Source organism: Camellia sinensis, chromosome 5 (genome assembly GCF_055761805.1).
Source record: "Camellia sinensis isolate YWXY chromosome 5, ASM5576180v1, whole genome shotgun sequence".
NCBI classification, from domain to species: domain Eukaryota; kingdom Viridiplantae; phylum Streptophyta; class Magnoliopsida; order Ericales; family Theaceae; genus Camellia; species Camellia sinensis.
In genome coordinates this window covers 147,553,486-147,567,999 of record NC_138965.1, presented here as the reverse complement: position 1 = coordinate 147,567,999, position 14,514 = coordinate 147,553,486, and the positions used below count along the sequence as shown (strand labels likewise).

The following is a 14,514-nucleotide window of genomic DNA, read 5'->3' as shown; positions in this document are numbered from 1 at the left end:
TACAAGTAGGAACGCTAAAAATCGGCGAGCTCACGGCATAGCTCATACCACAGGGCGTACTACTTTCTCTCAGATACGGCATGAGGTTTACATTTTATTGTTTTATTTTTGTATATAAATAAACATTGTATATTTACAAATTATTTAGATTCTAATTTTCATATTTCTAAAAAAATGCAGATGACCAGTAAGGAGGAGTCTACTGATAAGATGAATGTTTGGCTTATGACACGTAGAGTAGATGACCCAGAGGTTATTCAGACCTTGGTAGTTTCCAAACACCTTTGATTGTATTTAAAGTTTATTTTTTGTGTGTCAACCATCTTAATTTGGCATATGCTTGTATGTCTTATTCAATACAGGATGAGTTTAATCATCAACTCTCTATGCTACCTGAGGATGGTCAGACTTTGGAGGCTAGGAATGCCATTTTCCATGAGTTGATAGGTCATGACGGACATGGATATTGTCGCACATACGGGAGAATTGTGCCTCGGAGAGCGGTGTATAAAGATGATGCTGGGCCATCACAGTCAACACCCTAGCCATCGACTATTGATCAGATCACGCAGAAGGTTCGTGCAGAGCTAAGGGATGAGTTGAGGGAGGAGCTGCGAGCAAAGTTCTCTACACACTTACAGCAGATGAGAGCTGAGATGATGGCCTTAGTGTCACAAGGGGCGAGTGTGGATCCCAACAAACAGGTTCGATATAAATTAAATTGTTTGATAGTTCAATTTTCACACAAGATTATGTATAAAATTCGAATATGATTAACACATTATGTATTGACTATCATAGGTTCCTGATGCATCGAGTGGCCACCGGGCATTTAGGGAATCTGCAGAAGACGAGAATCCATATACACCACCACCAGAAGATCAGGTATAAAATGTATCTTTGCATTCTAAGCTAAAATGTATCTTTGCATAATTTAGACATTCTAAGTTAAAGAGAGACTTGTGGGAGAAGACGGGGCTCGAATTGGGTTCCCGGTTTGGGAGTTAGAGCCGGATTTCACTTTGGGCAAACTAGTTCCTTAAAAAACTTGAATTCGAGGAGTTAACGCCCCAAAATCACCAAACGGCGTCGGTTTAGCACGAAACTTGGCACATACGACCGCCTAGGCACGGGAGACTTGTGGGAGAAGATGGGGCTCGAATCGGGTTCCCGGTTTGGGAGTTAGAGCCGGATTTCACTTTGGGCAAACTAGTTCCTTAAGAAACTTGAATTCGAGGAGTTAACGCCCCAAAATCACCAAACGGTGTCGGTTTAGCACGAAACTTGGCACACACGACCGCCTAGGCACGAGAGACTTGTGGGAGAAGACGGGGCTCGAATCAGGTTCCCGGTTTGGGAGTTAGAGCCGGATTTTACTTTGGGCAAACTAGTTCCTTAAGAAACTTGAATTCGAGGAGTTAACGCCCCAAAATCACCAAACGGCGTCGGTTTAGCACGAAACTTGGCACACACGACCGCCTAGGAACGGGAGACTTGTGGGAGAAGACAGGGCTCGAATCGGGTTCCCGGCTTGGGAGTTAGAGCCGGATTTCACTTTGGGCAAACTAGTTCCTTAAGAAACTTGAATTCGAGGAGTTAATGCCCCAAAATCACCAAACGGCGTCGGTTTAGCACGAAACTTGGCACACACGACTGCCTAGGCACGAGAGACTTGTGGGAGAAGACGGGGCTCGAATCGGGTTCCCGGTTTGGGAGTTAGAGCCGGATTTCACTTTAGGCAAACTAGTTCCTTAAGAAACTTGAATTCGAGGAGTTAACGCCCCAAAATCACCAAACGGCGTCGGTTTAGCACGAAACTTGGCACACACGACCGCCTAGGCACGAGAGACTTGTGGGAGAAGACGGGGCTCAAATCGGGTTCCCGGTTTGGGAGTTAGAGTCGGATTTCACTTTGGGCAAACTAGTTACTTAAGAAACTTGAATTCGAGGAGTTAACGCCCCAAAATTACCAAACGGCGTCGGTTTAGAACGAAACTTGGCACACACGACCTCCTAGGCGCGAGAGACTTGTGGGAGAAGACGGGGCTCGAATCGGGTTCCCGGTTTGGGAGTTAGAGCCGGATTTCACTTTAGGCAAATTAGTTCCTCTAGTCAAAATTATTTACTAAACTATCTTTCTAATTATATGGTTGTTAATTTTTTTATATGTCTTTGTAATTAAAATATTAACACCATTATATTGTTATTAATTATTTTTATTTTGTTTTTTTCAGATATTTCCTGAGTAGCAGTTTGCTTCGTGTGGAATGTGGGCACGTAAAGATTATGACCAACTTCTGTTTTTGTAACTCACGAAAGAATCAAGACGAAAACTTTTGGTTTTGATTTTGATTTATGTTATTTAAATTTGTGACCAACATTATGTATGTATTATGTGACCAACATTAGGAATTTTTATCATTTGTCAACTTTTGTTTATGTATGGATTTATATTATTATGTAATTTTTTGATTTTTTTTTAGCTATTTTTCACTTGCCAACATTAATTATTTTATTTATGTATTTATATTATTATATCATTTTCCAACATTACAGGTTATTTTTATATTTTAAATAATTGTAAAACTGGGGTTTTTTTTTTTAATTTTTTTTGAGACAGCAGAGCACCCCGTCGCAAAAAAAAAAAAAAACTATGCCAGGCTTTTTGCGACGGCAGCCATACCGTCGCAAAAAGTGTGGAATTTATTTGAGAAACAAGGCTTTATCGACGGTGCAATTGCCGTCGCCAATAGTCATTAACGCCAACATTTTTTGCGACGACATTTTTTGCGACGGAATTTTGCCGTCGCAAAAATCTATTTTAGCGACGGAAAGCTTGTGCCGTCGCAAAAAAGCCCAGATCTTCATCCATTATCGGCGACAGAAATTTGCCGTCGCAAAAAAGAGATATTCCCGTCGCAAAAACAATGGCGACGGCACTTGCTAAAGGTCTTTTGCAACCCCCTTGTTGCGACCCCCACTTGCCGTCGCAAAAAGAAAATTTACCATCGCAAATAGCTTTTGAGACGGCATTTGGATTATTTGCGACGACGTTTAGCCGTCGCAAAAAACAATTTTTTTTGTAGTGCCCGTTAGCCATCATGAAATTATGTTTTTCCCTTTTTCCTAATCAATCAAAGCCAAGCAAAGTTTCAATGGAATAAAGAAAGTAAACCAATCATTTTCAGGATGCTTATGACAACCACCAAAAGCAAAGAATAGTCACTGCTTCATATCTTATTTCAATGGATTTTATTATTATTATTTTTGGTTCCAAATACAGTTTATATTTCTAACCTCTCGTCCATGAGAGTGCCTTTGGTGCCGAGAAAAGTTGGCACTGCTTAAAACATAATTACGAAGAAAGCAAAATAATTTCCAAGCCATGTTCCATGCATCAACAATCTTCCTCTATTATATGTTGGACAATACTATTCTTACCATAACATTCTGTATACAAATTCTATTTATATAACATCGCTCTATTATGTTGTGGGTGGATCGTACAAATAATAATGCTATGTGCAAAGAAAAATCAATGTGTAGTCCACCACACCTAGAAAGAAAATAAACCACAAACCAAGAATTTCATACACTACAATCAAATTGACAACAAGAGCAGTGAACAAATCCCAATTACTACTATAATTGCATGCCTTGCAGCAACAACAGTCTTCAATTAGTCAAACCTCTCATAACATAAACAACATGTAGAAGAGAGGGCATGCGAAAATAAGAAATAAAATATTTCTATAAAACAAACTAGGTGGACATGAATCCTAATTGTATGTATTATTTCCCAGGAAAAATTGATCACCACCGTAGCAGTGTGGTTTTTGCTAGGTACTGTACCCCACAATACAAATTTTTTTTTTTAAACCCAAAACTATACTACAGCTCGCCTCAGGAAGCTCGGTACCTAGCAATAATTCTCCTTCACCTTCAGAGTCAAAAACCTTCTATTGCCACGTGCAAACACAGCCCCACAATATCTTAGTGATGTGTTGTAAATCATGCATGTTGGCTAAACAGCTCAAAATTCCTATACCAATTATTCAACTAGGAAACTGCTCCCCGGGATTCATGGCAAATTTGGGAATGCTGCTATACAAGTCGGCAATTGATTGGCTATCCAGATTTACAAGGAAGCTGCAAATAAATCTGATCAACACAAGCACCACTTACAAGAACTCCAAGTTTTCTACACAAGCACAAAACAAAATCTACATTACCATAGGCCTGAGTTCAATCGTACAAACATTGAAACAAAAAAATAAATGAATCAACTGATGATAGTTCACTGCTTATAATATAAGCAGCATGGACACGTTTATGGAGGCAGCGTGTCTTAACTAAAAAATTTAAACTCATAATATCAGATATTTTATACACTGATTGGACACTTGAACCTTCCAAACACAACTTACGTAATGAATCTTTGCATAATAATAGTAGTAATATTTTGCATTCTTCAGAATGCAACTTTCTGCACTCCAAATATGTTTTGAAATACATTTATAAGTTGAATACATCATGTGTATTGTAATATTTTACAATTATTTTTCATTCTAGAATGCAATTATGTGATGTAAATGATATTTTGATATTTAAGTTATGCAATACATGGATCCTTTATTTTGCTTAGTGTTATGTTGCTCTGTTTTTCTTTTTTCATTACCTTTGATTAAACTATTCATATATTGAACATCTAACAAATTTATAAAATTATAAATTTTTAACATGTTCTATGCGGATTGTATGTTGCATTTTTTTAAATATTGGCAAGTCTGTGTGTCCGTATCTATACCACTTAGTTTATAATTACTACTATTGCTAACTACCAAGATTGGAATTTATGTTTTAAACGAACTTTTAAGCTTTGACTCAACCAAGTCAACTTGACAATACACTGTTAGGTTTATCCTATGTTTCCATTTTTGGCTTAGGTATATGAATCTAAACGTCGTAATATTAACAAACATGAGAGAATACTAGAATACATGACATGGAAACCCCAAGCCAAAAGTACAATATTTATAGTTCGTTTAAAACAAAATGAGAAACTCAAGTTTGACAAAATTTTCAAACAAAATGAGAACCAAGTGTCCCTTTTCCAGTGTTGTGTAACCGTATTGGTCTATTCCTTTTGAAAAAATCACTCGGAAGAAAACAAAGAAGAATTATATTCCAGGTAAGCATTGACACTAAAAATAGTGAGGAGAAACTTGCAACAGATATGGTATACTGACATGAACTCAAAGCCGCAAAATTGTTTATAAGAATAAACCAACAAAAAAAAAAAAAATCCAAAATAAAAATTGGTATACTACATATGTTAAAGTAAGCCAGTACTCACCACCCGGATGTACATGACGTCACCTGCCCTGCACCACTCGGTAGTTGAGTACAAGATCCTCTGATTTCTTCCATATATAAGCCCGCACTGTTGCTAGGCTCATGTCGGGATTGGATCTGGAAAAGAATTCAAAGTCACTAAATCCACATGGTAATGGATTTCAAACTCAAAGGAAAATCTCATAAATGGACCAGACAATTCATGATATCCCCAAAGTGAGAGAATAAAATTTTAAAGAAACAGGTTAAACATGGGATTGGCATGGATTTTAAAAATGTCAAATAAATAAAAGTGCAAGCGAAAGTGTGCAAAAGAACTCAACCAAACAAGAGCAAGTCTATAAACATTTTTTTTTTTTTTTTTTTGTCTGATAAATCAAAATGCATAAACATTGTTAATTGTCATTCATCTCATAGATGTGAAAATTTTCAGGCAAAGGAATAATCAATAATGACAAACACAAGGAGAACTCAAGATAGATGTAGAAAAGCATGTAGATGTTCTTAATATTTATTTAATACTCTTTAATCATGTAGGTGAGGAAGAGACTTCCACAGTGCAACATACGAGCCATACATGTAGACTGTACAGAAACATGCTGCAATAGTAAAAGAATGCAGCAAAAAAGACATTGAGGTCTTTTGACAAAGCTTTTAAATTGGATAATTTGGATTGTAACTTCAAAAAAGCTAGTGGAAGGTCTTTTGGTATTAGCTTATTGGATTCAACTTGTATAGCTTAATCAACTTACTTTTAGCAAAAAATCTAGCTTTTGCCAAGCTACACAAGGGGTGTTCTTCCAACTCAACTTTTTTAGCTTTGGAGGTTGGACGAACAGGCCCCTCAGTATTTTCGTAATTATGGGCATATCCCCTTTAAAATATAGATAGGTTTACAAAAGCTTTGAACATTTTAGACTTTACATAGCCAAAAACTATTTCTTGGATTATTTATCAAACACTTTCAGCTTTTCACACATTATCCAAAAAGTTGCACCGAATACTTTTACAACTTATTCAAAGCATTTTAAACCAATAATCAAAAAGGCCATAGTCTTAAAAGCTAACATTAAGTTTTTCCAAACCGGGCCATTGTAAAGTACATGTGTCAGGGGCCTCATTTGAAAAAACTAAGCGTCAAACTACTCAAATGAATGGGTTGGGTGACTGCATTTCCATTTCTAAACATGTGGTGCATGCTACACTCATGTTCCTTGCTACCAAATTTCCTCTCAAGCAAGTTACCTAGACCGAGTAATGGGTGATTTAAAATAAATGTTTCCAACCAAGAAGAAGTTATGCCAGGGTTTGACTTGTTCACGTTGTACAAGGCTGCTTACTAGAGTGGCATATTTTTCACCATTTAAAGAGTTAAAAGGCACCATGATTTGAAAGACTGTAACACGTAAAATGCTCCTTAAATATTAGCAAAAGGCCATCATTCATATTTTCACATCCATTATAATATATTCACTTACCTGATTGTTACACAAGATCTCTATAGAAGGCTTAAGCTTTTGCCAAGACTTCAACCGAAATGAACCATCTCCTTGTAACTGCCCTACTGGCAGTCCAAGAGCAACAGTTCCATCAGTGTCCATGTTATCCAATGGTTTGTCAGGAACCATCTTTTCTACGGCATGGTTAATAACTTACAAAAAAAATTAAATAAATAAGAACTTGTTTAGACAAATGTTTGCTCTGCATCTTTCTTATTAACAAGAGAAAATAAAAATTAATGCTTAAAAGTTACACAACAAACTGAAACCCAACACCAACACAGAACTGGACTCCAAAATTAGGCCTCAATAGAGATCAAATTCAAAATAATTTGAAACCGGGACCTCTAGTAGGAAAACAAATCAATATAAGCTGGTGGTCAATATTGAACGAATAATAACTTGCGGTGGTATCTCTTTCTACAGGTGCATTATTCAATGCAAATGAAGCACAAAGCTTTAAAATTTATGAAACTACCTACAAAACCAAATAAAATCTTACTTCATGTATTCGCAATATACGAGGTGCACTCAGTTTCCCATGCGTAAGAATTTGGACAACTGAGCCCTCACATGGATGTAAATAAGAGCTGGATCTACAGAAATTAGAATAAATTCAGATGAAGAACATACTAGAACTGGTCAGTTAAAAAAGTAGATAGTAACTAAATGCTTTAGCAGTATGCTGAGAATTACTTTATTAAGAAGTTTTACCTCTCTGTACTTAAGGAGAGCTAATTTTGTCCACTGAACCATGCAAATAGTGCAACACCAAAGAGGGAGAGGGGAAAACAGAGAAGTAATGGAAGGCAACCATAAGAATAGAAGCAAAAAAAAAAAAAAAATTGAATTTAGGTTCATGTGGAACAGTTTATTAGACTTTCTCCCTCTCCTCTTTTCTCTTCCTCTTCTTATTTTGTTGGTAGGTTTTTTAATGCAAGTAAGGATGGGCCAGAGGGCCAGGGAATGGAATTCGCATGTTTGGTTGAATAAAAAATAATGAAAAATACATTACAAATGAAATAATCATTCACCATTGTGAGGGAATGATCATTCCATAAAGAAGACTCTCATTCCAGTGAACCAAACAGAACATAAGAGAAATGGAGGGTGAAGAGAGACAATTTTCAAGAGATTCAGGGCATGAGACAATTTTGCATCTCTCAGGTACTCTTCCTGGTTCATTTGAGTGTGTGTTCTTAAATATGTATGCTTCTAATACTGTGGTAAAGAGAGCTAAGCTGTGGGAATCTATCAGTAATATAAGATCATCATTCCAAAAGCCTTGGTGTATGGGCGGTGATTATAATGAGATTAGATTCGTTGTTGAAAGAAGAGGATGTACTAGGAGAAATAGATGGATGCAGGACTTTAACAATTCTGTTGATCAATTGGAATTGGTGGATATCCCAATGTTGGGTAGAAGATTTACATGGTGCAATTCATTGGAAGGGGCAAGGTGGAGTATAATTGATAGGTTTTTGTTGGATCCCATATGGATAGAAAAATTCAGATTCAAGTTATGGGGCTTACCTAGAATGGTGTCAAGCCACTGTCCTCTATTGCTAATGGAAGATGAGAGAAACTGGGGTCCTAGGCCATTCAAGTTTCTAAATGCTTGGACCCTGCATCCTAGTTTCATGTCAGTTGTGCAAAAGTCATAGTTGGATTCACAAGTGCAAGGGTGGGCTGGGTATAGAGTCAAGATGAAATTGTGTAATCTCAAAGCTGAGTTGAAAAAATGGAATACTGAAGTGTTTGGTTGTGTGGAGGATCAACTTAAATGTTAGCTCCAGCCCAAGTGGATCTCCCATGTGAAGTCAAGCTGGCCATGTGCTGTGCCAGTGCAAAGGTGGACGGCCACCGAAAGGTGAGTGAACAGCTGGCCATGTGTTGTGCCAGCCAAGCGCTCTAGTTTCCTCCATCTTGGTGTATAAATACATAACAACCAAGAAAAATGGAGAGGAGGTGAGTGTGGTGCAAAAACAAAAAACACAGAGAGCAGAGAGTGTAATCTGTGAGTGAGAGAGTACTAGCGCCACGTCACTGCCACGTCAGCCAAGCAGTGCCACGCGTCTACCACGTTATCCCCTAATTGACCAATCAACCCGTCGGGCTGACCCAACTCAACCTAGAATTAGAGGGACTATCCAGTGCTATGCAGCTAAGGTACATCCGCAGATCTGAACCATTGAATTTATTTTGGCTAGATCTGAGCCATTTAAAGTCTGATTTTGGCAATCCAATAGCGGTTTTCAACTATTTGGAGTATTCTGAAGACATCCGTACGGTCAGATTTTTAATTCAAATTTTTCTATAAAAAGAAAGAAGACAATGAGGGAATCCACATCAACTTCAGGATCAATGATCAAGTTGAATCCTTCCAATTATGCAATCTGGAAGTCGTGGATGGAAGACATCCTATATTATAAAAACCTGTTTGACCCTATTTTTCTAAAAGGGGTTAAATCGGAAGCAGAAAAGGATAGAAACTGGATAAAGATGAACCGAAAGACTGTCAGTTGTATCAAACAATGGATAGACTACAGTGTGTTCCACTATGTCGCCCAAGAGACAGATGCCTATGTTCTTTGGAAAATGTTAAAAGACATGTACCAGTCAAAGACTGCCCGGAACAAAACCTTGATAATGAGAAGGCTTGTAAATCTGAAGTTGAAGAATGGTGTGTTTGTCGCCGAGCATACCAGTGAATTCAAAAATCTGGTGAATCAGCTTGCAACAGTCAAGATGCCATTGGACGATGAAATGCAAGCTGTACTACTACTCAATTCTTTACCAGACGGTTGCGAGACGTTGGTGGTTTCTCTCAGTAACTCTACACCAGAAGGGAAGCTAAATATGAGCATGGTCATAGACGCCATGTACAATGAAGAGACAAAAAGGAAAGACATAGAAAGTAATCAGTCCCATGCTCTTGTCACAGAAGATAGAGGCAGAGACAAAGGTAGAGGAAAAGGCAGAGAAAGAAGCAAGAGTAGAGGCAGCTGGAACAACAGGAGTAAATCCAGAGACAACAAAGGTCGAGAAAACTCCAGCTTTACTTGTTTTCACTATGGCCAGGAGGGTAATATAAATAGAAACTGCCCAAGCCGGAAAGATAAAGGCCAAAGTAGTAAGTCAAAGGGAGATAAGAACATAACAACTACAACAACTGATGAAATACTTCTTGTAGTTGGTGAAGAGGAGGACTGCCTTCACGTGGCTGACCGCAGTTACACAAAATGGGTGATAGACACAACTACATCCTATCACGTCACTTCCCATAAAGAACTCTTTAGCTCATACAACGTTGGAGATTTTGGCACTGTTCGAATGGGGAATTCTAACTATTCGAAGATTGTGTGTATTGGAGACATTAGCATTCAGACTAATGCTAGGCACAAGCTGGTTCTCAAAGATGTGAGGCATGTTCCAGATTTGCACCTCAATCTTATCTCCGGAAAGGCCCTGGACCGACAGGGCTATAGAAGTACATTTGTGTAGACACCCCATTTTTAACCGACCTTAAGACTTAGACGTCACCAACTGAGCGCTCAGTGATATTGCATATTATGCTCGTTCTGAGGTTTCAGAGTCTCGGCTGTGAGCCTTGCCTCCGGACCTCGGGGCTCTTTTGTGTTTTGCCTCGATTTGCGAACCAGGTCCTATTTTCTCTTCCCGAAGGGAGGGAGAGGTCTCGTAGACCATCTCTCAACGGCCGTAGGCTACGTTTTGTGGTCGTAGGCCATTTTTCCCGTTTGGAGGCCAGTTTTTGATTTTCGGAGCCGTCGGTTGTGTGCCTCGGTTCGGGACCGCTTAACTACCTCCGTTTGCTCCGGTTTTGGGCACACACCTTGTTTCCTCCCTTTTGAGGGACACTGTGGCCCGAGAGGCCACCTTCGTGGTCGCACGCCACTTCCGATGCCTAACAGTCTGTTTTTGGGGGCCCGGACTAGGCGTTTTGGCCCCCGAACCTTCGTTTTGCATCCGTCTTGGTCCATTTTTGGTAGGGACCCTATTTTCATTGTTAGGAAGGTGGTACTATGGTGGGAGACCACCTTTTTCCCTTGGAAACCAGCTTTCTCCTTTTCTCTCTCCTCCAGCCGATTTTTCTGACAGAAAGTTGGTTTTTCTCACTTTTGAGCCACAATTTCTGGTTTTTCATACCACCATTGTGTTGTGCTCATCTGGGAGGCCACCAATATGGGTAGGCCGACCAGTATTTCTTCTTGACCCTTTTGAACCTTGCTAAAAAGCTGGTTTTCCTTCTCTCTTAGGTCACTTTTTCTGGTTTTCCATCATACAGCTGTGTTGCACTCATCTGGGAGGCCACCTTTCTGGTATGGCCGGCCAGCATTTCTCCTTGACCCTTTTGGCCCCTGGTCAGCCGACCAGGGGGAGTGGCCGGCCGACCACCTTAACTGGTCGGCCTGCTTCTTGCTTTTTGCTCTCTCTGAATGCATCACAGCTGTGCCAGCTGGGGGGCATTTGGACCATCCTCCATAAGATATTTGAAGCTTCTAAGAGAAGCTTTGGCCTCTCTTATATCTATAAGAGAGGCCCTCATCTTCCTTTACTAGGGTTCAACAATTTTGTTTAAGGCATACACACACTTCCCTCCATAGCTCACTATTCCAAGCTCCAAACCCTAATATTCTTGCACCATTTGCACTACACCTCATAGCCTACCACCTCCACCATCCATCCAAGCATCTTGGAGCTGATTTTCAGAGGTTAAAGAACTCCCATCTTGGTCCAGAAGTTGCTGGAAATCTGCTCTTCAAGGGTGAGTCTCTATTTCCCCTTTTCTTGCATTATTTCGCTCCATTGATTAGCCTTATTTGCAAGCTTTTCTGGATTTTGTCATAAACTGAAAAGTGTCTTCTTTTGAGATCCTCTTGAAGTTTGATTTGAGGACACTTTTCTGTTTGAGGCCATCTACCTCCTTGTATGCTCTATCCCTCTTTGTAGGCTTATTTTGCATCATATCTTAGCCTTGCTTGTGAGCATTTTCGAGATTTGTCATAAACTGAAAAGAGTCTTATTTTGATCCCCTCTTGATGTTTGATTAAGGTCACTTTTCTATTTGGGGTCACCTTCCCCTTTGCATGTTTCATTCCCTCATGTTTAAGGCTATGCATTAGAGCATTTGTGTTGGCCTTGGTTTGCCATTTTAGCCACTGAAATCTAGTGAATTTTCAGTGGCTTAGATGTGTCTTTGAGCCCTAAAATTAGAGGGGGGTGACCCCCTCTCTCCTTGTCTTGTTTGTTGGCCCTTTTGGCCTTCCAAAGGGGCCCCATCTTACATGCTTTGAAGTCTTGTTTCAGGTCCTATTATGTGAGTTTTGAGGTCTACCTTAGCTCTGTCCAGAGCCCCTTTGGCCATATTTTATGTCTATGATGCATGTGTAGAACAATCCCATTCAAGTCCTTTCAAAGGGGCCTTTCATTTCATGCTTCCTAGACTAATTTCAGGGCCTTTTTGGTGAGTTTTAGGGTTGTCATAACTTATTTCCAGAGGTGGTTTTTCCCTTTTGTCTATCTATCATGTATGTGTAGAACAACCCCTCGCATGGCTTTCCAAAGGGGCCCATCATTCTTGCATGTGTTGACTGAGTTTCAGTGGTTATTTGGGCATATTTTGGCATGAAATACTTTTATTTTTGGCTGGTTGGGTGAGCCCTCATATGCTTCATATAGTTGTAGAACAACTCATGGTTCACTAGCTTTCTTTGCATGCTTTATAGGCCATTGATTCTAGCATATTTTGGCTATGCCTTAAACTGATAATGTGCTTATTTTGGACTGCCCTAGCTCTATTTTTGGGTCTTGTGGTCGAATGATGTTAGTTTTGCATGCTTGTAGTTCAAGGTCCATGCTTAGCTTTGAGTTTTAAGATCCATTCCATGCATATACTGAGGTGTGTTCATGTTTTGAGCCTATTATTCATCACATTTCAGAGCTTGTTTGAATGCCATGTTGTCATGTTTTCATCTCTTTAAATGCGTTTGAGAGTCGGGCTTGTATACCCTATTTACCGACCATTGAATGAGCTCCATTTCGTTGCATTCTGAGTTATCATTTTAGGTCAATTTCCCACTGTTTCAGACCTGCCTAGGGTCTTTTTGGGGTTGGTTTTGCCTTTGGTGCATTGCTTTGGGTACCTCTAGTGTAACCCACTTCACTAGTTTCGGTACCCGGGCCCCCTAGCTTGCATTGTGTGCCATATTTGCATGCTTTGGGACCATATTTCATGCTGTTTCAGAGCTGTAATTTATGCTATTCCATGCCATCTTTCATCCCTTGCCATGCTTTGGTAGAGTAGCATTTGATGCCTTAGGTTCGGTCCTTGGTATATGTGCATGTGTGCACGCATTTCGGTTGTCTCATTTTCATCTAATGGCCACTGATGTGAGTGTGGCTGAGGTCCACTCATGTTGGTGTAAGTCCATCGTGCATTGTGTATGCCATTTCAGTCCATAGCATTGTGTATGCTGAGTTGCCTGTTAGAGCATTGTGTATGCCATGTTACATCGAGCATTATGTATGCCATTTCATAGCATTGCGTATGCTAGGTTGTATGTTAGTCGCATTGTGTATGCCATCTCATTTGCATTGTGTTTGGGATAGGAGTTAGCCCAAGCACGGGAAACGAGAGACGTTTCGTACTCCGAGTGACGGAACGTATCTCAATTCCCGATCGCCGACACTCCAGATTACCCATGATGGAGTTTAGGTCTTGTTGTGGTTATATGTGCATTCATTTCACATCGAGTCGTGCAATTCGACTCCTCGGCCATCATGCATCGAGATGCGTGATTGGTGGCACGAGGATCGAGGACTACACTCCCTGAAGAGTAGTGTTAAATGTATAGATGAAAAGAAGAAGAAGAAGAAGAAGAAGGAATAGAACAAGCGAAAGCTGCTGTAGATTATTGATTCAAAACTTAGGGTTTCCCCCTTACACACAACTACTTATACTAATAAGAATAATACATAAAGACCAAACTACCCCTAACACTTAACACTCCCCCTCAAGTTGGTGCAAAGATGTTTCTCATGCCCAACTTGCAACAAATAGAGTGAAAGACTTTACTACTAAGACCCTTAGTAAAAACATCCGCCAGTTGATCTTCAGACTTAACAAAAGGCATACATATCACACCCTTATTCAATTTCTCCTTAATGAAATGTCTGTCAATCTCAATATGCTTAGTCCGGTCATGTTGAACAGGATTGTGTGCAATACTAATAGCAGCCTTGTTGTCGCAATACAAAGTCATGGGACCACTCCAATCAAGCCCTATATCACTCAACAAAGATTGAAGCCACATTAGTTCACATGTTCCATGTGCCATAGCCCTGTATTCAGCTTCAGCACTAGATCTAGAAACGACCCCCTGCTTCTTACTACGCCATGTAACTAGATTTCCCCTACAAAAGCACAATAACCAGATGTAGAGCGTCGGTCATCTATAGAGCCTGCCCAATCTGCATCAGTGAATGCTTCCAACCTCAAGTGACCATGATTAGAGAACAAAATTCCTTTTCCAGGGACAGATTTAAGGTACCTCAAAATGCGATAGACTGCATCCAAATGAGGTACACGAGGATCATGCATAAACTGACTCACTATTCCAACTGCATAGGCAATATTTGG

General features: G+C 39.7%; 1 protein-coding gene and 1 long non-coding RNA gene across 2 annotated transcripts; one reads left to right on the top strand and one right to left on the bottom strand.

Moving 5' to 3' along the window:
• Nucleotides 1–3,761: 3,761 nt before the first annotated feature.
• On the bottom strand, nt 3,762–7,003 carry LOC145790909 (uncharacterized). The gene is made up of 3 exons (XR_014330277.1): nt 6,834–7,003; nt 5,357–5,472; nt 3,762–4,201 (listed from the first exon to the last, which is right to left on the bottom strand). It is a non-coding gene; the product is annotated as an uncharacterized LOC145790909 (long non-coding RNA).
• A 954-nt stretch (nt 7,004–7,957) lies between these two features.
• On the top strand, nt 7,958–8,518 carry LOC145791767 (uncharacterized). The gene has a single exon (XM_082872205.1). The coding sequence runs from the start codon at nt 7,958–7,960 to the stop codon at nt 8,516–8,518; it is 561 nt and encodes a 186-aa protein (XP_082728331.1).
• Nucleotides 8,519–14,514: the final 5,996 nt, after the last annotated feature.